The sequence below is a fragment of the Diceros bicornis genome, chromosome 28, assembly GCF_020826845.1.
Source record: "Diceros bicornis minor isolate mBicDic1 chromosome 28, mDicBic1.mat.cur, whole genome shotgun sequence".
In the NCBI taxonomy this organism is placed as follows: Eukaryota; Metazoa; Chordata; class Mammalia; order Perissodactyla; family Rhinocerotidae; genus Diceros; species Diceros bicornis.
In genome coordinates, this window is record NC_080767.1 from 43556528 (window position 1) to 43581988 (window position 25461).

At 66.4% G+C, this 25461-nt stretch overlaps 2 protein-coding genes across 12 annotated transcripts; both read right to left on the bottom strand.

Annotated features, from left to right (window-relative positions):
• Nucleotides 1-528: 528 nt before the first annotated feature.
• ABCA2 (ATP binding cassette subfamily A member 2) lies at nucleotides 529-20985 on the bottom strand. 10 transcript variants are annotated; one of them, XM_058524553.1, is made up of 48 exons: nucleotides 20873-20980; nucleotides 16990-17083; nucleotides 15874-15985; nucleotides 15630-15793; nucleotides 15208-15335; nucleotides 14955-15056; nucleotides 14419-14637; nucleotides 13676-14043; nucleotides 13212-13371; nucleotides 12288-12416; nucleotides 12039-12206; nucleotides 11873-11969; nucleotides 11226-11399; nucleotides 11053-11155; nucleotides 10866-10980; nucleotides 10472-10662; nucleotides 10221-10371; nucleotides 9934-10138; nucleotides 9640-9804; nucleotides 9369-9549; nucleotides 9036-9248; nucleotides 8670-8866; nucleotides 8402-8584; nucleotides 7997-8181; nucleotides 7717-7837; nucleotides 7203-7439; nucleotides 6914-7120; nucleotides 6530-6632; nucleotides 6104-6423; nucleotides 5817-6030; nucleotides 5620-5725; nucleotides 5412-5523; nucleotides 5273-5333; nucleotides 5021-5195; nucleotides 4550-4665; nucleotides 4328-4475; nucleotides 4117-4240; nucleotides 3843-3975; nucleotides 3586-3703; nucleotides 3247-3425; nucleotides 3037-3178; nucleotides 2834-2968; nucleotides 2467-2570; nucleotides 2293-2385; nucleotides 2088-2190; nucleotides 1879-2016; nucleotides 1599-1805; nucleotides 529-1300 (listed from the first exon to the last, which is right to left on the bottom strand). In XM_058524553.1, the coding sequence occupies exons 1-48, from the start codon at nucleotides 20936-20938 to the stop codon at nucleotides 1265-1267; spliced, it is 7302 nt and encodes a 2433-aa protein (XP_058380536.1). In that variant the 5' UTR covers nucleotides 20939-20980; the 3' UTR covers nucleotides 529-1264. The 10 variants fall into 10 exon arrangements, with proteins under 10 accessions (XP_058380536.1, XP_058380535.1, XP_058380532.1 ...); XM_058524552.1 differs by having other exon boundaries at nucleotides 4328-4429; nucleotides 4550-4714; XM_058524549.1 differs by having other exon boundaries at nucleotides 4328-4429; nucleotides 4550-4714; nucleotides 15208-15793; nucleotides 20873-20981.
• A 2121-nt stretch (nucleotides 20986-23106) lies between these two features.
• FUT7 (fucosyltransferase 7) lies at nucleotides 23107-25461 on the bottom strand. 2 transcript variants are annotated; one of them, XM_058524801.1, is made up of 2 exons: nucleotides 25360-25461; nucleotides 23107-24857 (listed from the first exon to the last, which is right to left on the bottom strand). In XM_058524801.1, the coding sequence occupies exon 2, from the start codon at nucleotides 24832-24834 to the stop codon at nucleotides 23731-23733; it is 1104 nt and encodes a 367-aa protein (XP_058380784.1). In that variant the 5' UTR covers nucleotides 24835-24857; nucleotides 25360-25461; the 3' UTR covers nucleotides 23107-23730. The 2 variants fall into 2 exon arrangements, with proteins under 2 accessions (XP_058380784.1, XP_058380783.1); XM_058524800.1 differs by having other exon boundaries at nucleotides 25065-25461.

Consider the following 25461-nt stretch of genomic DNA (forward strand, 5'->3'; position numbering starts at 1 on the left):
CAGGCTCCATCGCCACTGAACCCTCCAGTTTCTAGGAGCCTCCACACCGCCTCCAACCTTTGCATCTACTCCTACCTCGACTTGGGTCTCACCCTAGAGATCACCTCCTCCTGGAAGCCCTCCCATGGCCTGGATGAGATGGAGACAGCCCAGCACATGCCTTCCAAGGGGCCCCCACATGGGCACCAGGCCCAGGACCCTGGGAGGTGGCAGAAAGCACAGGCCTGCAGGTTGGGCGATGCTGGTACAGCAAAGCCCACTCAGGACCTGCCCCCAGGCAAGGAACCCAGGTTGTGTGGGTGGGGGAGGGGAGTGATGGGCAGCCCTTACCTCAGCCTCCCCCCACAGCACCAGGGCGTCACAGGGGTGAGGAGCCCCACCTCTCCTCCAGGCTGACCCAGCCACCCCCTCCACCAGGCCCAATGCTCCCGGACACTGCAGATGTGCCTCAGGGACAGGGGCCACAACCTTGGTGTCCAGCGGGCCCATCTTCCCCCGCACCCCACCCCACATACACAGGCTTACGAGGGCTTTTCTGTTTATTTATTTAAAACAAACATCTATGAGCTATGTACAAGTCCGGCTCCCGGGTAGGTGGGGAGCAGGGGGCCAAGCTGGGTGGGAGAGCGATGGCAGCCGGAGGGGGTGGGGAGGGGGTCTGGCCCCTCACCTGGCCAGTGGGGCCACTTCTCTGTGCCTGCTACCCGGCCCACCACCCCAAGGCAGCCCCCTCCCTGGCCCATTCCAATGGCTTCTCTCCGGTGGTGACCTCCCTGCATGAAAGCTGGGTGAGGGAGCCTCTTCCTAAACCAAAATAAATAGGTGCCTGAGGGGGGACCTAACCTGGCCCCCACCCTGCCCCAGGCCTGTGGCTGCTGCCATCTGGGTCAGGTGTGAGAGAAAAGTGTGTTCCGGTGGTCGGGTGGTTCCTGGCAGCCCATGTCACCCCCGTGACCCTGGGGGTGGCGGGCAGAGCTGGGCAGGGGCAGAGGCAAAGGGCCGGCCAGACCCCGAGGCTTTAAGGCAGAGCAGGGTGAGGGTGTGTGCAGCCCTGGGCCGGGCCAACCTTTGGCACAATCAGGGGAGGCAGTGTGGGGCCATGGGCAGGGCCGAGGACAGGCGGGGGACAGAAGGGGCATGAAGCCATTGGTCCTGGACCTCCCACTCCAGGGCCTGGCAGGCGGGCACTGGGGTTGCCGGGTGGGGCCTTGGCCACCGCCTAACTTCTGTCCCCACAGCGTATCCTTGAGCCAGCTCCTGGGGGTCAGCAGAGCGTGTCCGTGTTGAAGGAGAGCTGGGCCTGGTAGACAGTGGGTCAGCCGGGCTTGGGAGGCGTCATCTGGCACCCACTGCGACCCCCCCACACTCATTTCCATCCCCCGAGTTCTGTCTCACAAGGGAGCTCCTCCTGTGGCCGCTCTGCTCCCCCCACCTCTGCCTGTGCCCAGGCCTCCCCTGTCCACTCTAGTCCTGAGCATCAGGTAGGCCTCTCTGTTCCCTTGAAGTGGGACAGCAGAGTCGCTGGGGCCACTCCCCCCCACCCAGAGCCTGAGCCCTCTGGCTAGCCCGGCTGCCCTGACCCTGCGGGCCTTGCTCACTCGCTCCTCCTCGAAGCTGATGAGGCCCTCGTCTTCTGTGTCCAGGTCCTCGGGCTCGTCAGCCACAAGTGCCCGCAGCTCGGTGGGGGCGGGCCGTGGCCGGAACAGGCTGAGCAGGCGGCCCAGGGGGGACTGCAGGGCCGAGGGCGGCTCTGTCTCCTGCTGCTCCAGGTTGTCGCTCTGCTTCTTGGCGAAGTTCACGAACACCTGGTGGCCAAGGGCAGGCGGGTAGGCGGGGGCCGGCCCAGGCGGCCAAGCACCCCTGGCCCAGGGCACTCACGTTGTCCAGGGTGGTCTGGCTGACCGAGTAGTCCTCGATGCCCAGCACGCCCACTACCTGTTCCATCTTGCTGAACACCTGCGCCAGCGAGATGTGCTCCGACTTGAGCTGGTACTGCACCTTCGTGTGGTGCCGCTCCTGGTGGGGGCACGGAGGTCAGAGGCCACTCGGCCAGGGCCCCCGACTTCCCACCCGGGGGCTCTGCCCACCTTGAGCATGGCCTCCGGGAAGTTCCGGTTGAAGAACCGCACCACGTCCTTCACGTTCTGGCTGCTCTTGGTCCTCACGGTGATCATGTAGCCATCTCCAAACCTACGGGACAGGCCGATGGCCTGGAGCCCTGGCCGCCCAGGCGAGCCCAGCCCCCACCTGCCACAGCCCCCAGAGCCCCCCGCACCAGCACCCCCGGCTCACCGGTTCTTCAGGTGCTGGATGCTGCCCAGACAGCGCAGGCGCCCGTTCACCATGATGGCCAGCCGCGTGCACAGCGCCTCACACTCCTCCATGCTGTAGGCAGAGACGCATAGGCTGGCATGGGTGGGGGAGCCTGGGGGCACATCGTGCAGGAGGAGGGGGAGGGGGCTGTACCTGTGCGAAGTCAGCACCACTGAGCGCCCCGTCTTGATAAGATCCAGAATGAGGTTCCACAGGAAGCGCCGGGCCTTGGGGTCCATGCCTGTTGTGGGCTCGTCCTGGGGGTGGTGCCAGGCTCAGCTACTGTATCCCTGCTCATCGTAGCTGGCCCCACCAGCCGCCTCCTGCCCAGGCCCAGCAGGAAGACGAAGGCAGGACCCAACCCCCCATCCCTCCAAGACCCAGAAGGAAGATGAAGGCTGGACCTGACCGCCCATCCTTCAGGTCCAGCAGGAAGAGGAAGATGGGACCAACCCCCCATCCCTCCCAGGCCCAGCTGGAAGAGAAAGATGGGACCCACCCTCCATCCCTCCCGGCTCACCAGAAAGATGAAGGCGGGGTACCCGATGAGGGCAATGGCTGTGGACAGCTTCCGCTTGTTACCTCCGCTGTATGTGCCAGCTGGCTTGTCGGCATATTTGGTCAGTTCCAGCTTCTCCAGGGCCCACTTCACCACCTGGGGCGAAAGTAGCTGTCAGGGCTGGCCCTTTCTGCGGGCCCCTCCCTGGCCTGGGCGACCCTCACCCGGGTCTCATCCTTCCAGGGGATGCCACGGAGCCGCGTGTACAGCTGCAGGTGCTCCCGGGCTGTGAGCTCATCGAACAGGGCGTCGAACTGCGGGCAGTAGCCCAGGCTCTGCTGCACCTGGAGCAGCTCCTTGAGCACACTAGGGACAGAGCGCCGTCAGCACCGGCGGGCGCCGCGACACCCCGCCCCCAGCACCCACACCCGCACCTGTGCCCATTGACGAAGGCCTCGCCCCCCGTTGTGCTCTCGTCGCCCGTCAGCATCTTGAAGGTGCTGGTCTTGCCGGCGCCGTTGACACCCAGGAGGCCGAAGCACTCGCCAGGGCGCACACCCAGGCACAGGCGGTCCACAGCCAGGATGCGGCCGATCTTCCGAGACTTGTACACCTAGCAGAGGTGAGGGGCCGCCCCTCAGTGGGACAACAGGGCAGGCGGGCCCCGCCCCCAAGCCACGCCCACCCCTGCCCAGAGCCACGCCCCAACCCTGACCATGTGCCCAGTGGGGCGTGCCTCCACCTGGCCACTCTTGCACATGCCCAGGGCCCACCTTGGTCAGGTTCTCGATCTTGACCATGTCATTGTCAGCGTCCCCCCGCAGCACTCGCTGCCGCTCACTGGCCACGTCCACGTCATCCTCCACAGGCTTGGTCGACACAGGCATGCGCCTGGGGGGACCGGGTGGGCAGTGTCCAGCTGGGCCACCCACCATCACCTGGTGTTCCCCCACTGGCTGTGGCCACCCAGGAAGGTGGGCAATTCCCAACCCGGCAGCCGCCCCACATCACCCAGTGCTCGCCCACTCACTGTGGCTGCCGCAGGAAGTTGTACTGGCACATGATGGTGAGGAAGAAACCCACGAAGCCCTCCACCGTCATGGCCACCAGCCCCCTGGTGACAATGTCCCACTCGAACGGGGACTTCATCTTGTCAAACTGGCCTGTGGGGCAGTCGGCTCAGGGCCTGTGCCGGGATCTTGGGAGCCCCCATTTGCCCCCCAGCCTGGAACTCCCCAGTCTCTGGGGCCGAGCATGACCCCCTTGGGCTCCCCACCCAGGGCCCCGCCCTCCGCCCGCCTCACCAATCTTGGCGTAGTACTCGTTGATGTACTCGTTATAGGCCATCTCCATGAGCCCGTGGCCCAGATTGTAGTTGGGGAAGATGAGGAAGCAGCTTTTCAGGTAACTGTTGACGACCTTCAGATCCTGGAGCGTCACAAGGGGTCACAGGCACAGCCTCAGCGCTGCTGCCTGCCACGCCCCACCAATCCCCACCATGCCCTGCTGCCCCACCTTGTCGTGCTCGAAGAGCTGCAGCAGGAAGGTGGCCACAGTGGCTGTGATGCCAATGAAGAGATTGATGACGATGAGAAACACGTAGGCTGAGCTAGGGACCTCGAACCAGAAGGAGGCCGGGTACATGATGGGGGTGATAGACCACCTGTGGGTGGGTGGGGCAGTCACCGGGCGGCCTGACCCCACCCTGTGCCCACTCCTGCTGCTGCTGCCCCTTACCCGTAGAGCAGGAAGAGGGAGAGCACGGCCGGGAAGTTGGTGGGTGAGGTGTAGGCTGGCAGGTCGAATACAAACAGAATGATGACGCAGCAAGTAGCCGGGACCAGATAGTTGAGCTACCAGAGCAGGGGTGACAGGTGAGGGGCCGGGAGCAGGGGTGAAAGTCTGGAGGCAGGGGTGAAGGATTCAGGGGCAGAGGTGAGGGACCCTGGAGCAGGGGTGAAAGCCTGGGGGCAGAGGTGAGGGCCCAGGAGCAAGGGTGAGGGACCCAGGGGCAGGGGTGAGGGACTGAGGGGCAGGGGTGAGGGCCTGGGGGCAGGGGTGAGGGACCCAGGGGCAGGGGTGAGGGCCTGGGGGCAGGGGTGAGGGACTCAGGGGCAGAAGTGAGGGATTCTGGGACAGAACTGGCAGGCCTGGCAAGGACAGGGTGGTGGGATGGCCAGGAGTCTGGGGATGACTGGAGGGGCACACCATGTCCCACACGTAGTTGGCCAGCCAGTAGATGATGGGGTTGCAGCCGCTGACGAACTGCAGGTGCTTGGCTTTGGTGGACTTCTCGGCCACCAGGAAGACCACGAAGCTAGCCGGCACGAAGGACATGGCCACGATGATGAAGATGGCGATGACCACGTCTGTGCCCTGCAGCCTGGGGGCGAGGCGGCCCTCAGCCCTGCCCGGCGCTCAGGCCCGCGGCAGTGCCCCTGCCCACCCACCCCCACATACAGGTAATCCAGGGAGAGGCTGGCACTCGTCTTGTTCATGGGGTGGTTGGTGACAGTGATGCCTGAGACACAGAAAAGGGCAGCCTCAGGGGCCTGCTCTGTGCCCACCCACCCGGCCCAGCCACCCCCACTCCGCTCACCGTAGGCTGCAGGGTTGCCCTTGCTCTTGGGCAGGTTGGCACGTAGGATAGCATTGTTGAGAGTGTTGAGGTAGGTGGGCATGCTGTGGTAACCCTTGTTGTTGTAGAAAACCTGGGGGACACAGAAAGACCCCGAGAACCCTGTAGGTCCCTGCAGGGCTCAGGCGAGGGCCGGACGCCACAGGGCCCAGGGCCGGGCAGCGCTCACCTGGGCTGCCCTGCGCACTGCGATCTTCCGCACCATAGCCGGGGCCCGGGCGCCAAACGAGGCTGGGATGGATTTCTGGATGTTGCCGAAGGTGAGGGCCCCATACCTGGGCAGGCAGGTTGAAGGACAGTGAGGCCAGGGCAGTGGTCGGCTGCCCCTGGCCCACCGCCGGCACGCGCCTCTCCCACCCAGCTCACCGGTGCAGCCGGAAGCGGTCGGAGGTGAAGAGCAGGTACTCGGACACATTGTGGCCGGTGATGTCGGTGAGGATGTCACCTGTGACCACCCGCATCTGGGGCGGGTGCCCGCCCACGCCACCCGGGCAGGAGAAGCCGGTGCCCTGTGCAGAGCAGGTGCAGCGGACAGGCTCCCGCACCAGGTGTGGCAGGGAGGGGGCTGATGTCCAGTTCTCTGTGGGCACAGCGGGCACAGTCAGCCCCGCCCTCACTGCCCCACGCCCCCAGGCAGCCCCACGAGCCAGTACCTGGCCCAGAGGTGGGCAGCAGGGAGACGTTCCAGGCCTGCAGCGGGTCCTCTTCTGGGGACACAGGGGAGTCGGAAGGGGCAGGCGAGGGTGGGGGCGGCACGAAGTTGGACAGCGGTAGCCCCTGCGTGAAGGACTCCAGGCACATGCTGTCGAAGAACCGCGCGGCCAGCAGGCGCGACTCGCCACTGCTCAGATTCAGCGTGAGCCCCAGTGAGCCGTTTGCCGGAGACTTCAGCACACAGGTGGCGCCCACGCCTGAGGGCAGCCGGAACGTGCTCACAAGTTGCTGGGGGCTAGCGTCCGGAGACAGCCGCAATCTAGGGGAACCCACGGGGTGTGTCGGGTGGGGGCTGGGCGCCCACCCAGCTCAGCCCTGCACCCACCCCTGCCCGCCCCGGCTGCCTGGCAGGTGTGCTGCCTCACCGGTACTCCTGGCGCTCCTCATTGGCATAGGGGATGAAGTTGCCACGGGGCTGCGTGTAGTTGTGGTACTGGGAGGGTGACAGGACTAGCGGGGGCAGGTCACCTGGTGGGACACACGGGGAGGCCTGAGCAGGTTCTGACCACCTGCCAGTGGCCCCTAGGCCTGGGTCCCCTCTTCCCCAATACACATGGGGTCCAACCTCGGGGCCTCCAGGAAGCATGAGCCCCTGCAGACCCCTGAGTGAGCCCGCCAGCCTCAGATGCAGTGCCCAGGCCCGGAGCGCACGAGGGTCCCCAAATGGCTCAGAGGCAGGGTGGAGCCACAGTCCCCCTAGAGTGGAACGCCAGCTCCCAATTCCCTCCTGCCTGGCCAGGCGGCTGTACCGATCTCGGGGACGGAGAGGGCCACGGTCATGGCCACGCAGACGAAGAAGGCAGGCAGCAGGATCTGGGAGGACAGCGCCTTGGAGTTGCGCCGGGCACAGTGGAAACGCTTCACCAGGAGCCCGTGGAACTGGCGCACCTTCAGCCACCAGCCCTCCAGCTTGCGGCTGCCTTGGCCGACCCTCGCGAGAGCCTCCACCTCCACCTCTGCACATGGAGGCAGGGCCTGAGCGGCAGCCCCACACCACCTTCCAGGGACCCTCCCCGGCCCCACGCCGCTGCCCCCCACCTTGCAGGCTGACATTGTCAGGGTCCTGCGGGTTGTTGAAGAGGGGACGGTAGTCACTGCAGACGTCAGCATAGCCGGCTCCCTCGTCACCACGGGCAGAGCCCACAGAGGACGCGGACTGCAGCGACGCCTGTGACTGGGCCAGCTCCGCGCACCAGGCCAGGTTGCCAGGGTGAGCCTCCCCTGACGCTAGGCCCTCGGCCCCAGGCAGCACGTCTTTCCCAGACTCCTTCACATCTGCCGTGGCAGCAAGCCAGGGAAGTGGGGAGGGGGCTCAGGGCCACCTGCCACCTCCAGGCCTGCCCAGGACCCCAGCCCCCATGCTCACCCACCCACCTAGGAGCTCCCGCCCCACAGTGACCCTGAGAAATTCTGGCCCATTGTTCCCACCCAGGACCCTTGGTTCCCAGAGACAGAAGAGTGAGCAGCCCCAGACCCAAGTTCAGGCTTGGTGAGGTGGGGTGGGGTGAGCTAGGGTGGGGCAAAACTCATTAGCTGCTCTGGGTCCTCTCACCCGCTTCACTGTTCTCCAAAGACTGGTCCTCCTCGGACACCTTGAGAAACACCTCCTCCAGCGTCGTGTCCATCAGCCCAAAGCTGCTCAGGTGCAGCGCGTCCAGACTGTGCTCCAGGTGCTGCGAAAAGGCTGGGTGAGGCCAACGGGGCAGGTGCGCCCCGCCCAGCCCCCTCTTCGGCCTCGCCCCCAAGCCACGCCCCCACCTCCTCAGACCCCGCCCCTCCGCAGCCCCGCCCCGAACCACACCCCTCCACCTCGTAAGGCCCCGCCCCCACACCTGGAAGAGGCGCTCGAAGGCCCCCTTCCTAGCGGCCTCGCTGGGCAGGATGTAAGAGAGCTCGGTGCTCGTGTCCGAGACCAGCAGGCAGGAAGCCACGTGCTTTCGGATGAACTGGGAAACCTGGGGCTCCGAGCAGCTGCTCAGCTGGGCCCGACCTGGGGGGCTAGCCGTCAGCTCTGGCTCTAGGAGGATAAGACAGTAAGGAGGGGCTTTGCTCAAGGGCTGGGGGAAAGGGATCCTCTACGGGAGCCCAGCGAGATCAAGATGGGGGCCTGGGGAGAGAGCAAGCAGGCCTGACCAGCATCCTGGGCCCGCTGCAGCAACGGTGGGGGCCCAGCCCCTCAACCTCAACGGTCTTGGGGAGGGGGTCCTGGGGAAGCGATGCCCCAAGCCGGCACAGACCTTGGGGGCCTCCCGGCTCGGCAGGCCGCTTGACCAGCGTGAGGCGGTAGCCGTCCCCGTAGGCACCCTTGAGGAAGAGCGGGGAACCGCAGCACTTCAGCTTCCCGTGGGAGATGATGGCGATGCGATCCCCGAGCAGGTCAGCCTCATCCATGTGGTGGGTGGACAGGAGGATGGTGCGGCCTGGAGGAGACCAGAGCAGGGTCAGGCGGCTGGGCCGGCTGGGACAGGAAGGGGGCCGTCCACACCCGCCCCGCGCCCTGCTCACCGGGTTTGTACTTCAGGATTAGGTCCCAGATGGCCCGGCGCGCGTAGGGGTCCACGCCCGCCGTGGGCTCATCCAGGATGATGGCGCGGGAGCCACCCACGAAGGCGATGGCCACGGAGAGTTTGCGTTTCATGCCACCCGACAGCGTCTGAACCAGCGAGTGCCGCTTGTTGGAGAGCTCCAGGTCTTCGATCATCCTGAGGATGGAGGCAGCAGGGATGGGACCAGGACGTTGGGAGCCGGCCCGCACCCTGCCCTCCTCCCCTGCCCCGCCCCCTCCCCCTCTGCTCCAGCTCCGACCCCCCCAGCCCCCGCCCTGCCTGGGCCACGCCCCACCCCGCCTCACTCTGCCCCCGCCCCACCCACTTGTCCATCTCCTTGCGGATCTCTTCCTGGGCCATGCTCTTGAGCCTCGAGTAGAACCACAGGTGCTCCTCCACCGTGAGCCGGTCAAAGAGCACGTTGTGCTGTGGACACATGCCCAGGTTCTTGCGGATCTCGTCCATTTCCGTGCGGATGTCGCGTCCGTAGATGGTGGCCGAACCCGACGTGGGCGGGAACAGGCCAGTGAGGATAGACCTGGGCGGGTGGGCAGGGTCATGGCCCTCACCTCCTGCAGGGAGCCCGCCCTGCCGCCCGCTTGGTCAGGGACTCTGGGCCCATCCCCCGGCCACCGAGCAGGCTCTGCCCGACACTCACATGGTAGTGGTCTTGCCGGCTCCATTGTGGCCCAGGAACGACACCACCTGGTTCTCATAGAGATTCAAGCTCAGCTTGTTCAAGGCCAGCTTCTTGTCATTCTTGTAGACCTTGGTGAGCTTGTCCACGCAGACCACCAGTGGCAGGTGGGTAGGCTCTTCCTCCATGCCCCGCATCTCCTCTGCACCAGGGCTGCGGGTCAGCGCTAAGGCTGCCCCAGGCCCCCAAAACCCAGCAACTGCCCCAGCCATCACCCTGGTGCCCGCCTCACCCAAGCGCCGGCTCTCCATGGCACAGGCCTGGTCCTCCTCCATGACACTGAGCCGAGGGGCTCGAGCCCATGGCCAGCTCCACTCCCACGCCTCCGTCCGCCCGCTGCCCAGCCAGTAGGACTTCTGCAGTGGGAAGTACCAGGGCCGGGGCAGCCCGTACATGCCTGGGGGTTGGGGAGGGGAGGGGAGGCTGACCCAGGGCTGGAGTCAGTGTCCACCCCAGGCCGTGCGCCCCCCACCAGGGAGCTGTCCCCCCATTCCCTCCCCTCCCCCTCCAAAGGGTCAGCCTGTACCTGGGTGCACTGCCTCGATGTACCACGTGAGCACGCCATAGACAGCCGCATCCACCATCAGCATGGTGACAGCCAGGAGCAGGTTGAAGTCGTCCCCTTCCACAGGCGACTGGCTGAATGTGTGCCACTGGATGCCCACACCTGCTACCTCGTACAGAGCGAAGTACTTGGAGCCCAAGCCAAAGGCTGTTGTGGACATCAGGGACTGAGGAGACAGCAGTGTCAGTGGGGGAGGTGGCTAGATACCCCCCACGCAGGGCCCGACGACGCCTGCCCATGCCGCTCACCGCGATGCACTTCTCGAAAGCAGTGATCTTATCGTGTGCCACCTCCTCGCGAATTGCCACATACATGTAGGGCACGTAGCTCAGAAAATAGATGATACCACCACAGGCAGAGGCCAGCTTGGCCTTGGAGTACAGCACGGACACCAGGAAGCTGGGGGCAGGTGGGGCCACGGGCCATGAGCCACACCAGACCCTCAGCACCACACCCGAAGCCCTCCCTCCCCGCCCACCACCAGCAACACAGTGCTCACCAGAACATGATGGTGGCCACGGCATAGACTGCCAAGAAGAGCCAGATGATGAGCACGTGGCTGTGCATGAGGACTTGGCCGTACTTGAGGATAGCGGTGAGCGCGGTCACCGAGATGGAGAGCTGCACGAAGCCCGTGATGAACCAGGCCACCCAGTGCACGGCGTTGTTTAGGCCCATGGTCTTCATCACCTGTGGGCGGGCGGGCCTTGGGGCAGGGGCACCAGGAAGGAATGCCCTGCCCCTGCCCTGCCAGCCCAGGCCCGGGGATAGAGGGGTGCCCGCGGCTGCCCCCCCTCCTCTCTTCTCCCACCATCATCCACTTTCTCTATCCCCCTGCCTCCCTCCACCTCCACCCTTCCCCTTCCAGGCCCCCGGGGCCTCCAGCCCCCCACCTCCTTCAGCCGGTGCTCCTTCTCGGCCACAATGTGCTGGATGGTCATGGCCACCGAGTAGACCCAGGAAATCACCATGCAGAGCGGCATCATGTGCTCAATGACAAACAGGAAGCTGGGGGGGGGGCAGGAGCGTGAGGGGGTGCTCAGCCCGCACCCTGCCCCCTGCCCTGCGCCCCGCACTCACTCGTCCCGCGTGTAGCAGGGGTAGGGGAACATCTGCACGTAGTTGCCCGGCTCCACCACGTCGTGCCCCACGAAGGTGTTGATGATGGCGCGCTCCATCATGTCTGCGGGCGGCGTCCGCGTCAGCGCACGCAGCCGGACCCGTCCCCCACCGCCCCCCGGGGCGGCCCTCACCCTGGATCCAGACGAAGCCGTACAGGAAGTAGAAGCGGCCGCCTGTGTTGGGCCCCGGCCGCCAGTAGGCCCGGCGGATCTCGTTGGTTTTCTCGGTGAAGCTGGAGTTCTGGCGGATCTTGTAGTGCACGTGGGGCGGCAGGGAGCCATCCTTGCGGGTCTGGAAGATCACGCCTGGGACGGGAGGAAGGGCATGAGGGGCGGGTGGAAGGCCGGCCGGGGCGGGGTCAGGGTGTGGGGCGCAGGGTGTGAGAGGGCAGTGGAGTGGGGTGCAGACTGCTGGAGAGGAGCAGGAGGGGGCGGGACCAGGAGTGGCGATGGGGAGCGAGGGGCGGGCCCAGGGGAAGGGGGGGAGCTGGAGAGGAGCAGGAGGGGGCGGGACCAGGAGTGGCGATGGGGAGCGAGGGGCGGGCCCAGGGGAAGGGGGCGGAGCTGGAGAGGCACAGGAGGGCGGGGCCAGGGGCGGAGCTGGGGAGGAAGGGGCAGCGTGGGGGCGGGGCCGGGGGGGTCAAGGGTAAGGGGTGGAGCGGTGATGGGGAGGGACTGGAGGAGGGAGGAGCAGGGTGGGGCTGGCAGAGGTGGGGCTGGAGGAGGGGAGAGGCGGAGGAGCATGGGCTGGGGACCGGCAGAAGAGACGACTGGCTCACTGGCGAACACAGTGACGTTGTCCTGGTAGGCCTGGTTGAGGGTGTAGTTGACGATGCTCTCCTCATCAGGAAAACCCTTGAAGATGTCCACGCTCACCTGCGGGGAGGGACATCGTCGGAGCCGGCCCTGCGCACCTGCGGGGCCCGGGGCGCTCGCCCACCCCACCTTGGACATGAACTGAATCCAGCCGCAGGCTGCATTGTCAATCGTGTCCAGCTGCTGCAGGAGGGCCGAGCCATTGGGCAGCGAGAAGTTGTCCTGGCGCAGGGCAGGCGGCAGCTCCTCCAGCGACAGGTTCAGCGCTTCGGGGTGCAGCTGCAGCTCCGCCACATACTGGGGATGGAAGGCCGGCTCAGAGGCCCAGAACACAGTCGGCTCCCCGTGCCCCCACCCCCAGCCCGGTCCCCCCAGCACCTGCTGCAGCCAGTGCAGGTGTTGCTGCAGCCTGCCGTGCTCCAGGAAGCTGCGGATCTCGGCTGAGATGTTGAGCCAGACCCGGGCGTGGTGTGTCACGTTGCCTACAAAGGCAAAGGTCTCGTTGGCCTGCAGAGGGTGAACGCATGGGGCGTGGGGCTCACAGAGGGACCCCAGCCAGCGAGGGGGCTCTCCACTCCCTCGCCTCCCCAATGGCTGGGCACAAGCCACTGGCTCGTCCCCACCAACAACCAGTCTTGCTCTGGCCAAGCTTCCATCAGGGAGCTCCAAGCCCTCCCCCTCCCCGCCTACTGCAGCGCCCCCTCCTCTGAAACTCACTGCAGTCCGAAGCAAAGCATGGCCTCCCAGCTCCCCTACCTCACCAGCTGTGCCTTCCCAGCTCCTCGTGACCTTTCTCCACGTGTCCCTTGAGCAGCCCTGACACTTGGCCCTCATCCCTGCCATGCTCATCCTAGGAACCCCTCCACAGCCTCTCCCCTACCCTGGACCAGCGCCAGCCATATTTCTCTTTGTTCCACACGGGACCTCTCCCCTGGAATGGCCAGGGACATCTTGCTCTCGCCAGTCCCCAAACTGCCCAGCTGCCCCGCGCAAATCTCGCCCACTAGACGCTGCTCTGCATGCAGCCTCTCCTTCATCCTCACTAGCGCTGCCTGGCCCTGGCCACCGCCAGCCAGGCCGACCCTGCACTACACCAGCCTGTCCAGATCATCCCCGGGGAATCAAGTGGCCCTGCACCTTGAACCCGCCCACGGATCCCCCACCCGCAGAGCCAAGTCGGAGCTGGAGGGCCAGGGCTGCACCCTTCCCACACCAATTCTACCGACTCTCCTCTGCTCAGGGTTCCCCGGCCTGCAGAACCCTCCGCCCAGCTTGAGGTCCCAACGCGCCAGACTCGCGTACCTTGAGGATGACGCGGTCCGCCTCGGAGCCCGCCGGCGCGTACAGGATCTTGGGGTTGCTCGTCATGAGGTGCACGAGCAGGCCCAGGTTCCGCTGCTCCTTGCTCGTGAAGCCCAGGGAGCTCATGTTACCTCGCCGCAGCGCCTCAGGCTCGATGGTGCTGCGGTTGGGGGCGGGGCGTTAGGGGTGGGGTAGTCAGAATGCAGCAGAGCACAGACGCTGAGGCAGGGCTTCAGGGGTGGGCGAGAGATGGGGCAGGGCCTCAAGGGTGGGAGCACGGCTTCAGAGTGGGGCGCCCCGGACGGGGGAGAGACTCGGGGTGGGGGCAGTGCATCAGGTGGCGAGGGGGATGGTGAGGGGTGAGACACAAGCGCACCGGTGTGGGAGAGGGGGATCAGAGACAGGCCTTAGGTTCAGGCCCCGCCCCATCTGTCTTCCCTGGCCACCCCCTGCCGCGCACCTACCGGTTGTTGCCACACAGGATGGGCTGCAGGCCGGCCCAGAGCTGCACGAAGGCCGAGCACTGGCCCTGCGGCGCGTCTGAGGAGGCTGGGGCCGCACTAGACGGGGCACCCTCCTCGGCCGTGGTGTTGGAGCCCGCACTCGCCCCGGCGCCAGTGCCGTTGGCTGCCCCACCAGGGCTGCTGGCTGGTGGCCCGGGAGCCCGGTTGGTGCAGGCACCCTGGGGCAGCAGCAGGGCCAGGGCCGAGAGGACGTCCACGTCCTGCAGAACTTTTTGGGCATCCAGCAGGTCCTCTAGCAGCGCCTGCAGCCGCTGTGGGGGTGGTGGCTGCTGCTGGGGGGCTGATCCGTTGGGGGCCTCCAGGCCCAGCTGAGGGGAAATGGGGCAGGTGGGGCAAGGCCGGCCCAAGGGAGGGAGCAGGGACTAGGGCCCCGATCTGCAGGCCAGGGGTGGGACAGGGAGAACGCCAGCAGGGGAGCACAGAATGGGAGGCGGGGGCCAAGGCAGAGTCTGTAGCCTGGGGGAAAGGGGAGCACCAGCCAGGGGCTGGGAGACAGACTGGGGTGAGGGCACGTGGCGGGGCAGCGGCAGGACGCATGACACTATTGGGGTTGCAGGACACCCACCACAGGCACAGCCCATGCACAGCCTCGGGCCCAGGAGTCCCCTAGGAGGCCATGGGGCCTCAGCACCTCCTCCAGCCAGGCAGCAGACCTGCAGGCCAGCTGGCAGGCAGGGCCTCACCTGCTGGGCAATCTTGGCCATGTCCAGCTGGTTCCGGAGCTCAGCGGCCAGCCCCGAAAAGCGCCGGGCGCGGGCTGCGGCCTGCCCACGGCAGACAGTGTCCCGGTAGCCCCGCAGCACTGCCTCCTGACCCTGGGGCGCCGTGAGGATCCGGCCCAGCTCCCCAGAGCCTGGCATGCATGTGAGCTGCTCTAGGAGGGCAGGGGCCAACAGCAGCTCCTGGGGACAGGGTACAGGGGGATGCCTGGGAAGGAGCCCCAACCAAGAGGAAACCGAGGCCCTGACCTCACCCTGCCCCCCCGACCCCGTGCCAGGTCTGAGACCACCCAGGTCCTGCAGTGGGGGATGGGCACGGGCGGACACAGATTACCATCCTGTCTCCCCCCTCATGCCAGACACAAACACCCAGGGACCCTCCCTCACCCCCCAGGGGGAGCTTGGAATTATCAAGAGGGCCCTTTCCTCACCCACCCGGATAGAAACCCCCACCCAGAGACAGGCAGCCTGCCTCCCGTCCCACCAACAGTCCCCCTCACCTCCATCCGGAAGCTACCCAGGCTGCTCCAGGGCTCTTGACCCCCAGGAAGTCCTGACTCCGCATCCAGGGCAGGCGAAGGCCCAAAAATCAGGCGATAGACCTGGGCGCAAGGGGGACATGACTCAGGTTGGGGGGTCCCCCACTCCCCCCACTCCCCCATCAGAGGAGGGCAGAGCAGAGTGGCCAGCGCTGGGAGCTGCCCCCGAGAGCAGACCCGCGCTCGCTCATTGCTGATGCCTGCCACACCTCACCTCGGGCAGGTCCACCTGGGCAGCCAGGAGGGCATGGGCCGTGCTGTTAGGCAGTGATAGGTTCTGCGTCAGGAAACGCCAGAGCTCCCGCGGGTCCCTGGCCACCAAGTCCAGAGAGAGGGAGGACACTGGACAGGCAGAAGGACAGGGCTGAAGACCAGCTCTGCCCTGGGCCAAGGTGCCCGGCACAGGCTCAGAGCCGAGCTTCCGGCACCACAGCTCAGCCACTGTGGCGGGCAGCTCAGCCGGGCCCGCCAAGCTCGTGTGCCCTGGGAGCTCAAAGCAGCAGTTTAGGCCGAGGGCCTGAGGCACAGACACAGGCCGGGGACAGGAAGTGACCAAGCAGGGTTCAAACCCAGTGGACACCAGAGCTCGGGCCGCGGCCCCTAGCACAAGTACTGCCCAGCCCACCCAGGGTGCACCTGCAGGTCTGTCCAAGTGGCTCTCCCAGGTGTCCGGGCCTGAGCTGAGGGCCTCCAAGTGCTGGCGCAGGGCCTCGAGCTCCGAGCCCAGGCTGGGCCGCGCTGGGTCAAACAGGTTGCCCTCCTCCACCACTCGGTTGAGGCGCTCCAGCAGCTGAGTGACCCTGCATCACCATCGGACGTCACCCGCTGGCCACCAGGCCCTAGGATGGGGGGGCGGGGCTCCAGGGGAGGGGTCACTCACGTGGAGTTGGCGTACTGCAGGAAGCCGAACTCGTCCCGCTGGCCATCTGGGCATAGCGACTGCATGACGGGCAGGATGCCCGCGGAGGTGAGGGGCGAGGCCGTGTAGAAGGCTGTGGGGGCAGGGCAGGGGAGACAGGAGGGCGGGAGAGACGGAGGAATCAAGAAGGGGGAGGGAGACAGAGGCCGAGAAATTTAGAGAAAGTCAGGAAGAAAAAGCAGCTTTAGGCAGCAGACAGCAGACAAGGCCAAGTGTTCTGGTGCAAGTGACCCCAGCAGGTCAGAGGTCGAAGGGCATCTTGCCACCTTTCCCATAACTCCCAGAGAGTCCCTCTTCCCTCAGTCAAACAAGGCCAAAATGCCCTGACACCTCCCCCAAGAATTCAGTTGTGGCACTGCCCACGGAACCCAGGGGAGCATACGAGGCCCCCACTGGGCAGCGACCTCTGACCTCTCTGGCCAGCTGGTTAGTGGAGTGAATGCAGGAGCCCCCAAGGGTCTGAGGGGAGAGCAGCTAGGTGACGACCCAGCCCAGGCTAGCCCAGGAGCCCCAGCCCTGCCAGGCAGGGCCAGGCGACCCCACAGAGGGAGGGAAACACTCTGGGAGGCTAATCCAGGAGCGGGCCCTTCACCACGCATCACCCCCCACCCCCCACCAACAGCCAGCTGTTCCTCACAGTGGGCAGGGGGCGCTGCAGGACCCAGCTGGCCTGGGAAAGGCTGTTAATGCAAGCGGGGGCGGGAGGGGGTGCTCAAGCTGCACCAAGAGGCCCCTCGGGCGCCTGGGCCAGCAAGAAGGAGGCGGCCGCTCACTTACAGACTGCATGCGGCCCGCAGAGGAGGACAAGAGACCATGCGGGGGAGGGGCAAAACAGAACAGAGGAGAGCAGTGAGGAATGGCCACCACGGCTGGCCACGGCCTCCAACCCAGCCAGGAGGCATGGCCAGGGACCAGGCCAGGAACAGGCACACGGCCTGCACCAGTGTGGGCGGGGAGCCCTGGGAGCTGCGACACAGTGTGGTCACGTGCACACAGGACCTGTGTGATGCCGCGAGGGCGGCCTGCCCCACCTCGCCCACCCCACTGTGTCCTGGGCCCACCCCTGAGGACCCTCACCTTCCTTCACAGAGATGGTCGGTTTCTTCTGCCGAAGGCCCAGCAGGATGAAGAAGAGGACCAGAGGGATGAAGATCTCGAAGGCCAAGACCCACTGGAGAGGGCGGGCTGAGTGAGGCCACCTGCGCGGGGCAGCCTGGCCTCCCATGCCGCCTGCCCAGGGCTGGACAGGACAGACCTGAGCCTTCCTCTCCCTGCCAGACAGACAGACGCCCTCCCCGAAGGGCCAGCCCCACCCGGACCCCACGTGCCCCCCCAGGGGCCAGAGGTCAACACAGGCCCTCCAGGGCCAATGGAGGTTGCAGTCCCTTCCTTTGAGGGCCTTTTCGAAGGGCGAGAGAGTGAGTGTTGTCTGGCCCAAATGAATCGGGTCTCCTGCCCCGCAGCCCAGGTTCTGCTTGCCACACTGAGGGCCAGCAGGGACAAATCAGCCACCTTGTGACCACTCTGATCCATGCATCTTCCTAGCTCAACTCCTTCTCTGCCACAGGGCCGCCTGGGCAGATCTTGGAGGCGGTCTCTGGCCCTGCCTGTAGCTCCCACCCTCCCCTGGCGTCAGCCCTCCTCCCCACCCCTGCAGGGCCATTATGCCCCCATGCAAGGGCCTAGGGAGATGAGGCCTGGTACTGGGGAGGCCTGACTCTAACCCACCTGAGCCTCCGGGAAGACCTGGTTAGGGGTCTGACAGCTCCCAGTCCCTAGCACAGGCACCTCCTTCTGCCCTGGCCCCTCTCCCTCACCCCAGATGGCTCAGGTGGATGTAGCAGCCCTGCCCGCCCCGGGCCTCTGCTCAGTGTTCCCAGGATGGCTCCTGCCACCTGGCACCAAGGTGAGCCCTGGTGGGACCTGCTCTGAGTGGGGGAGAGATGCCGGAGGCTCGGGGGGCCCAGACTTCCCTCTGTTTCACCTGGAAAAGGGAAGAACTTCACTGTTCTTGCCCCCGCCCGCCAGCTCGGCAAGGGAGGCGTGGAGGGAGGAGGCCCTCAAGCCAGCTGCTCTTTGGGGAGCCCCCTGGACAGCCGAGGGTGTGCCCCGACCCCCACCCCGACCAACTCTTCTCAAACGCACCAAGGTTCCTTCATTCTCAACCTCCCCAGTACGGACTTCAGACCCCCATCCCAGCGGCACTCCGTCTGGCCCAGGGCCTGGGCCCTCGGTCCCCTGGGGTGGGGCAGCCACTGCCGTGTTTACTGTGCTTTGACAATAGTGCTCTGTGGTGTGGAACACCCCGCTGTGTGTCCACACCCCATGCCCGCCCCAGCCCGTGCCAGTCTCCACCCCCTCCCCGAGCCAGGGTCCAGCCCAGAGCTAGCCAAGGAGACACCATGGGCACCCACCGGGGTGGGGACAGGCGCATGCCACACACACGCACACAGGGCAACGGTGGCTGCGTGCAAGCGGCAACGCGGGAAGCCGGGGTCGTGGCTATGGTGCCAGCCCCACCCACACCCGCCCTGCCACCAGGCACCTCCACCGTGTAACTGCAGCAACAGGCCACAGCTGCCTCCTCATTGCTACAGCAACAGCCACGCACCAGCTTCGGGGAGGGGGAGGAGAGGCCTGCTGGGCGGCAGGCAGGCGGCCAGAGGGGCATCTGGTTACAGACAGGCAACACAAGTTCAGCCCCACCTGGGCGCCCCACCCAGGGGCCTACAAGATGGTCACATCCTGTCTCTTGGGACCAGCCCAGTGCCCCCACCTTGTCCCTGAGGCCTGGGCATCCACGCCGGGCCTGTGCCCACCTCCTGCTGTGTCAAGGGAAGAGCAAGTGAGACCTGAGAAGGGAGTTTGCCTCCCACCCCAGCGACTTGGAGACAGCGATCTGGTCCCTCCACCAGGAGCAGCCTGTGGCCCCAGGGTACACCCATACCCAGCTAACTAGGAGGGGATAGGCCACACTCACGGATGGAGAAACCAAGGCACAGAGCTTGGGAAGAGGGAGCAAGCGGGCCACAGAGGTCCTTGGTCCCTCCCCTCCAGACCAGGTGCACCTCCCCCACCCAAGCATGCAGGCAAAACCTCTGCTGGCCAAGCCCGAGTCCACCTCTGAAGCCCAACACCCTCCCGGGAAAGTAGGGGTCTGGAAGGAGCGTGCCCAGCATCTGGCCATCCCCAGCCCCATGTCAAGAGCCCGGAAAGGCCTCAGCCAACCTGGAGGAAGAATTTCTGGTTCAGTGCAGCCGCAGGCCAAGGACCTCCAGGTGGCCTAACCAGCCCATGCAACACCATGGGGCAGGGGCACAGGGAGATTCTGGGGAGGCCCAACCTAGCAGGTGGGGGCCACTCCCAGATAAAGGACAGTGGGCACCTCCTACCTGCTTGACAGCTGCCCCACAAGCCACTGCTCCCTGCCTTGAGCCTTGGGGTCCCTAGTGGACGCAGAGGTCATTATTCTAGCTTCTGCTCCCAGCCCCAGGGGACCTTTCCTGCCAAGAACCCCTGGGCTGATACAAATGTACACCCTATCCCAATCCCCCTCCCCCCTCACCCCACCCTGCTGTCCCCAGGGACCCAGAACCTGAGGCAGAAGAAGCCGCACCAGAGGCCACCTGGGACTGCAGGCCTGATCCACGGGACCCAGTGCCAGCCAGCCCCAGGCGCCCTGGGCAGGGAGTGTACCCAACCCTGGCTCCCCGCCAGGGCCAGGTGCCCAGGGGAATCCTGCCAGGCTATGGTGATGACGGCCACCTTGCCCTGTCCGCAGCCCTGGGGTTCCCACTGTGCACTTGGAAGCCCTTCTCAAGGGGGGACCCAGAATGGAGTTAGTCAGCCCAAGGGGTCCCAGGGCCAGGTGAGACAGGAGCCTTCCAGGCCCCAAGTGGGCAAGAGGATGCCTCCTTCTCAAGCCCCCACTCCAGGTCCCAGCCCCTTCTGGGCGTCATCCTGTAAAATCCCCCGGGGCCTGTTCAGAAACCCAAGCTGCCCAGGCCTTTCTGGTGCATGCGCTGCTGCCGGCTGGGCAGGTCAACAGGAGACGCCCCTGTCCTTCCTAGGGCTGGGTTGGTGAGGGCCAGCGTGACGACATGCTTACTGCCCCAGCCCCTCTCCTCACCAGGGCTTCTGTCCCTGACAGCTGCTGTGCCCCGTGCCCTCAGGACCCTGGCTGCCCCAGGCACAGAGCTGGGGAGCCTCGTGGTCACAGCTCCAAGCAATAGGACCCGGCCCCCAGAGGATCCTGGAGGGGGGAATCAGGAGATCAGCCTCAGGGAGGACAGCACCAAAGGACGAAAGGGTGCAGGGACTTGGGCTGGCCGGGGGTTGGCACAGCAAGGACATTCCTGATGGTGAGAAAGCACCAGTGAGGGCTCGTGGACCTGCCGTGGGGTGTGAAGGAGGAGGAGGGGGAGGAGGGGGAGGGGGAGGAGGAGGGGGGAGGGGGGAGGAGGAGGGGGGAGTGCCTGACCAAGGGCAGACGGGTGGTGCAGGGAGGGAAGGTACAGGGTCCCTGCAGGGGCTCCAGGGGGTCTGGGCCCAGAGACCACAGAGCCTCTGAGCTGGATCGAGTCCCCCAGGCCATCCCTCTGTCCGGGGAACCAGGGCCTCCCGCGACCCCAGGGTCCCCGGGGCCGCCCCCACCCCCACCCCCGCAGCTGGCCCCAGAAAGCGGAGAGCGCGTTGCGGAGAGCGCCCGTCCCGTGACTCAGCCGAGCACCGCGAATGTCAGCGGGCGCGGAAAGCGGGCTGGGAACCGCCGAGCCCCCTCCCCGGAGGCGGGAGCGCGGGCGGGTCCCGGCGGGGAGGGGGCGCCGGCCCGCCTCCCGCGCCGTCCGGGGTCTGCGCGCGCCCGGGCCGGCCGGCCGCACGTGCGCGCGGGGAGCGCGCCGCTGGCCCCGGTGCGCGCGGCCTCCGGCTCCCGGCAGGCCCGCGGCGCGGGGTCGCTCACCGGGCTCCGGCGCTTCAGCGTCACGTTCTTCCAGAGCAGCAGCTGCAGCTGGTGCAGGAAGCCCATGGCGGGGCCGCGCTCCGGCCGCCTCCGCGCCGCGGCCCGCTCCTCTGCGCGCCCCGCCGGCCCCGCCGCTCGCCGCGCCGCTCGGCAGCGCTCGCGCGGGGGCGGGGTCTCGGGCGTCGGGACCGGCTCCGCCCCGGCGGCCGCGGCGACAGCCACTCGCGCCGCGCACCGCCCGTGCTTAAAGGCGCCGCACTGTGCCCGCCGCGCCCGCCAGGGGGCGCCCGCCGCCCCGACCCCCGCCCGGGATCCGCCCCGGCCGCTCCTGGAGCTCGACCCCCGCCACCAGGGGCTTCCTTGTCGCCCCCATCTCGCCAGGCGTGGAAGTGACGTGCCCAGAGCCCGCATCTAAACCGAGACCCCCGACTCACCCTCTTCCAGGGCCCTCCTTTCCCAGGGGCACCAGGCCTGTGCGCAGCACTCCCCCTCCCCGTTGGTATCCTCCCGCAGAGGCCCCCAAGGTGGTCACCGGCTCCGACGGTGCCCTGAGGGGAATGCTGGGAGAGGCTCGACCCCCACCAGGTCACCATCTCCACCCACCCTCCTCACGGAAGTGCTGATGGCAGGAATTTCATCTGGGCGTAAGAGCCAGGTCCCAGTCCCCAGGGGCACTGCCGGGCTGGAGGGGGCAGCCGCCCACACTTGGGGAGGGAAGAGCTCAGCCCTGGCTGGAGATCCCGAACCTGTGCAGGGAGGGCACTGCCCTCAAGCCTTCCAGAGTGAACGTTCCCTCCCAACCCGGCGCTTCCTAACCCACTCCCCTTAATCAGGGGGCTCGTGAGAGGGGCTGCAGATGGGCTGTCCCACTCCTGTGAGAGTTTCCTGTGTCCCTTGTGAATGAGCCATGAGCCACTTGGTGACCAATGGGGGGGATGGGCCTGGCTGGGCTCTGCGGGGGCTGCAGCTCTCTGGGCATTAGGAGGAAGGAACCCGCTGTTTGGGAACTGCCCCCTGCAGACAGGGTAGGCCGGGTGCTTGGGGAGACTGAGGCTGCCCCCTCTGTGAGTGGCTCGTTTTTCTCCCCACATCAGAGGGCGCGTCTGGCCTCTGCACAGGGAGTTTGGGTTTGAGTGAATTCCGCAAAGTGGTTTGGTGCCTGCTGGAGCGAGGCTGCGGCTGGACAGACCCAGGCACGGCCTGAGCCGGGTGGGGAGGTGGCAGGGTAGATTCCTGGGGTGGCCAGCAGAGGGCAGCGGAGGGCAAGCTGGCACCCGCAGGGAGGGGAGGCCCGGTGGGTGGCTCCGATGGCTCCTCCCCAGCCTCAGTTTCCCCACTTGTGAATGGGAGAGGTGGGCCTCCTGATGTCCAGTGTCCGGTGCACATAGAGGGCACACCCTAACCTGAATGGTGGACCTGGGGGCCGCAGCTCCCCACCCCCTCCCAGCTCCTTGGCAGTGGGAGGAGGGACAGCCCTGGCAGGTGGGCAGGGCACCATCCCACTCCACCCCCTCCCCGACCCCCCCACCCCTCAGCCTCAGGTCACTTCCTTCTCCCCGGTCAGCACATGTGGCTAGGTCAGGGCAGGAAGTCACTGGCAGGTCTTTCCCATGAGCCACTGCCAAGGGGGAGGGCAGCTTCCTGCCTCCACCTGCTGCCCACCCCCACCCGGGGGCAGGACAAGTCGGTGCCCCTGCCCCAAGGGCGTGGCCTATTAGGGCCCCTGTCAGCGCTACCCAGAGACTCACCGCCAGTCTCTTTTCTCGGCCCCCCCCCCCACACGGCCCACCACGAGGGGCTCCCCTGGCTGCAGCAGAAATCTCCATGCTTCCCGCTGCCCACGCGCCACCAGCCAGCAGCCAGGGGGAACCCCAGTCACAAACCAGATCCTGTCACACCTGGGACACCCCTGCAGCCTGAGAACGAAACCCCAGGCCTCCAAGATGGGGTATCTGCGATCCCCCAGCCGGGTTTCTGACTTCGCTCCCTGCTGTCCACCTACCTTGGCCTTTTGGGGGTCAGAGATGTGGTGCCATTTAGCAGGCACTGAAGGAAGCCCCAGGGAGCGGGCAGAGCGGTGCAGAGGAGGACGTCTCCGGCAGAGGGAGCGCCAAGGCCTTGAGGTGGAGTGGGCGGTCCCGTCAGGACAAGGAGGCCTGTGTGGCCGGGATGGCAGGGGGAGGGCAGATATGTGGGGCCCTGCACCATCAGACTTGGCATGTGCTGTTCTCATCCTTCGTTTCTTTATTGACTGAGGCCTCCTCCCCGAGTGGACTGCAGGCTGCAAAAAGCCGAATAACCTGGCTGGCCCGTCACAGTCTCCCAGGGCCCCACACCAGTCTGCACGCAGGGGCTCCAGCACTGTGGATGGAGCAGGGCGACCTGGTTGTGCGTCCTGGTCAGGGGACCTCGGTTACAGAGGAGGTTCGGGGGGCTCAGGTTTTGCCCCCACCAACCGCAGGGTGGCATGTTCTTGGCACCAAGGGCCCTGCCTCCAGCCTCTCAGCCCCACATCCAGAGAAAGCCTTGGACCCCCCCAAGATTTGACCAAGCTGGGGAGGGAGGTCCTCAATAGCCTCTTATCTTTGATCGGCTAGCAACATGCACCCCCATTACTCTCTCCCTGCTCTCACCTCCACCCCCAAATGCCTCCTCCAATGCCACCAGCCTCCTCCTCCAGGCAGCCTGCCCAGACCGCCCGCTCTTCCCTCACCCTTGCTTCCAGGCCTCCAACCCCAGCCTCCAAATTAGCCTGATGGTTGCTGTGGGGGCCGGATGCCCGGTGGTTTGATTTCAACACCCAGCCTTACACCCACACTGCCAGCTCCCAGCCACCTTCCCCCTCTGCTGCCCTCCGCTCAGGCCTGGAACCAGCCCTTGAGGTCCTGGTAGACCTGGTCACGGGGCAGATGGGGGTAGCGGGCACAGATGGCACAGAAGCGCTCCCGCCAGTCGCTGAACAGCCGCACGCGGAGCCGGTCTCGCCAGGCAAAGAAGCGCCGATAGCAGCTCTCGTTCATGCTGGCGAGGAAGGCAGCCAGGTCGCGGGCCGAGCCGAAATCGTCCACGTGCACGAAGGCATCAGGTGGCACAAAGGCCTCGTAGGAGGCCCTCGGGGGCCCCAGCACCACTGGCAAGGCACCGGCTGCCAGCGCATTGCGCCAGAACTTCTCGGTGATGTAGTCTCGGTGCTGGGAGTTCTCGAAGGACAGGTAGAAGAGGTACCGGGCCACAGTGGGCAGCAGGCAGTTGGTGCACAGCGGCCGCCTGGTGGCGCGGCCAAACACGTCCACCCGCAGATGAGGTGCCAGCTGGCGGTACAGCTGCACACGCCGCTGCCGCTCATGGAAGTTGCTTACCACCCAGGCAGCCACCCTGTCCTTGGCTGGCAGCGGTGGGGCAGGCCCCTCTCGGGGCTCCAGGCGGCCATAGGGCACAAAGATGTCAGAGTCCCGCCGGTAACTCAGCACCCAGTTGAAGACGCCGCGGAGGCGACTGAGGCCGTGGGTATGGCTGGGAGACTCCATGGAGGCCCACACCCAGGGCTGTCCACGTGGACGCTCGGCCAGGGGCAGGCGGACCCGCCGGGTCTGCAGCTCGCGGTGGTGGAAAACCACAGCGTCAGCGGTGGCCAGCAGGCTGCGGTTGGTGCTCAGGCGGCAGTGGGCCACGCCGTAGCTGGTACAGGTGTTGCTGGGCAGCTCTGGGGGCCGGTTGGTGAAGGGCCAGTGCCAGATGAGGATGGTGAGCGTGTGCTGTGGTGCCGGGGCTTCCCCAGGGGTGGACCAGAGTAGCCACAGGAGCCAGAGGGCTGCAAGCAGGGCCGTCCCCGCCAGGCTCCCCAAGGCCCGAAGCCTCCGAGCAGGGCCGTGCCCTGCAAAGAGACGCTGTCTCCTGGGGTTCCACCACCGGCCCCATCTTCCCAGCCGGGGCTTCCCTGAAGACCAGATGCTCACCAGCATTATTCATCCACAGCTCCCGGAATCTGTCACCCAAGAAACCCCAGGTTCTCAAATCACAGCAGCCACTGGGCAGAGCCACCCTAAATCACAGCGGCGCCCCGCGCTCACCCCACCTGGAAGCGCTCTGCTTTCATCTGCCTGAGATGAGGGAAACCAAGGTACCTTCCCGCTCCTGCCCCGCCCCTGCCCCCGCCCTGGAGGTGACCTTTGGCATCAACCACCATCCTCACCTCGCCTCCCTCTCTAGTCCTCTGGCTGCAGGAGTCCTCCGGTTATAGGAGGGGCGCCAAACCAGGGCCCAGGACCACCTCCCCACCCCGGCCGGCCTCTGGAGAGCCCTGGAGATGACCTTCTTCGCAAGCACAGGAGGCAGGAGCAGGAGGGGGCCTGCTTGGCCTCAGGGAAGGGGAGACCATCCTGAGCCAAGACAGCTGCCTCCCCGGAAGGGCACCCCAGAGTCACTGTCCGCCATCCGGGCTAGCGCCACCCCCTGCCACCGTGGCATCTCTCACTTCCCCTGCTCACCTCTGCTTCGCTCCGCTGTGGGCTCCCAGACCCTTGCGCCGCAGACCTGCTGTGCTCAGCTGCTTGCCAGGAGGCTGAGGTTTCTCCCATTGCTTCTGATTG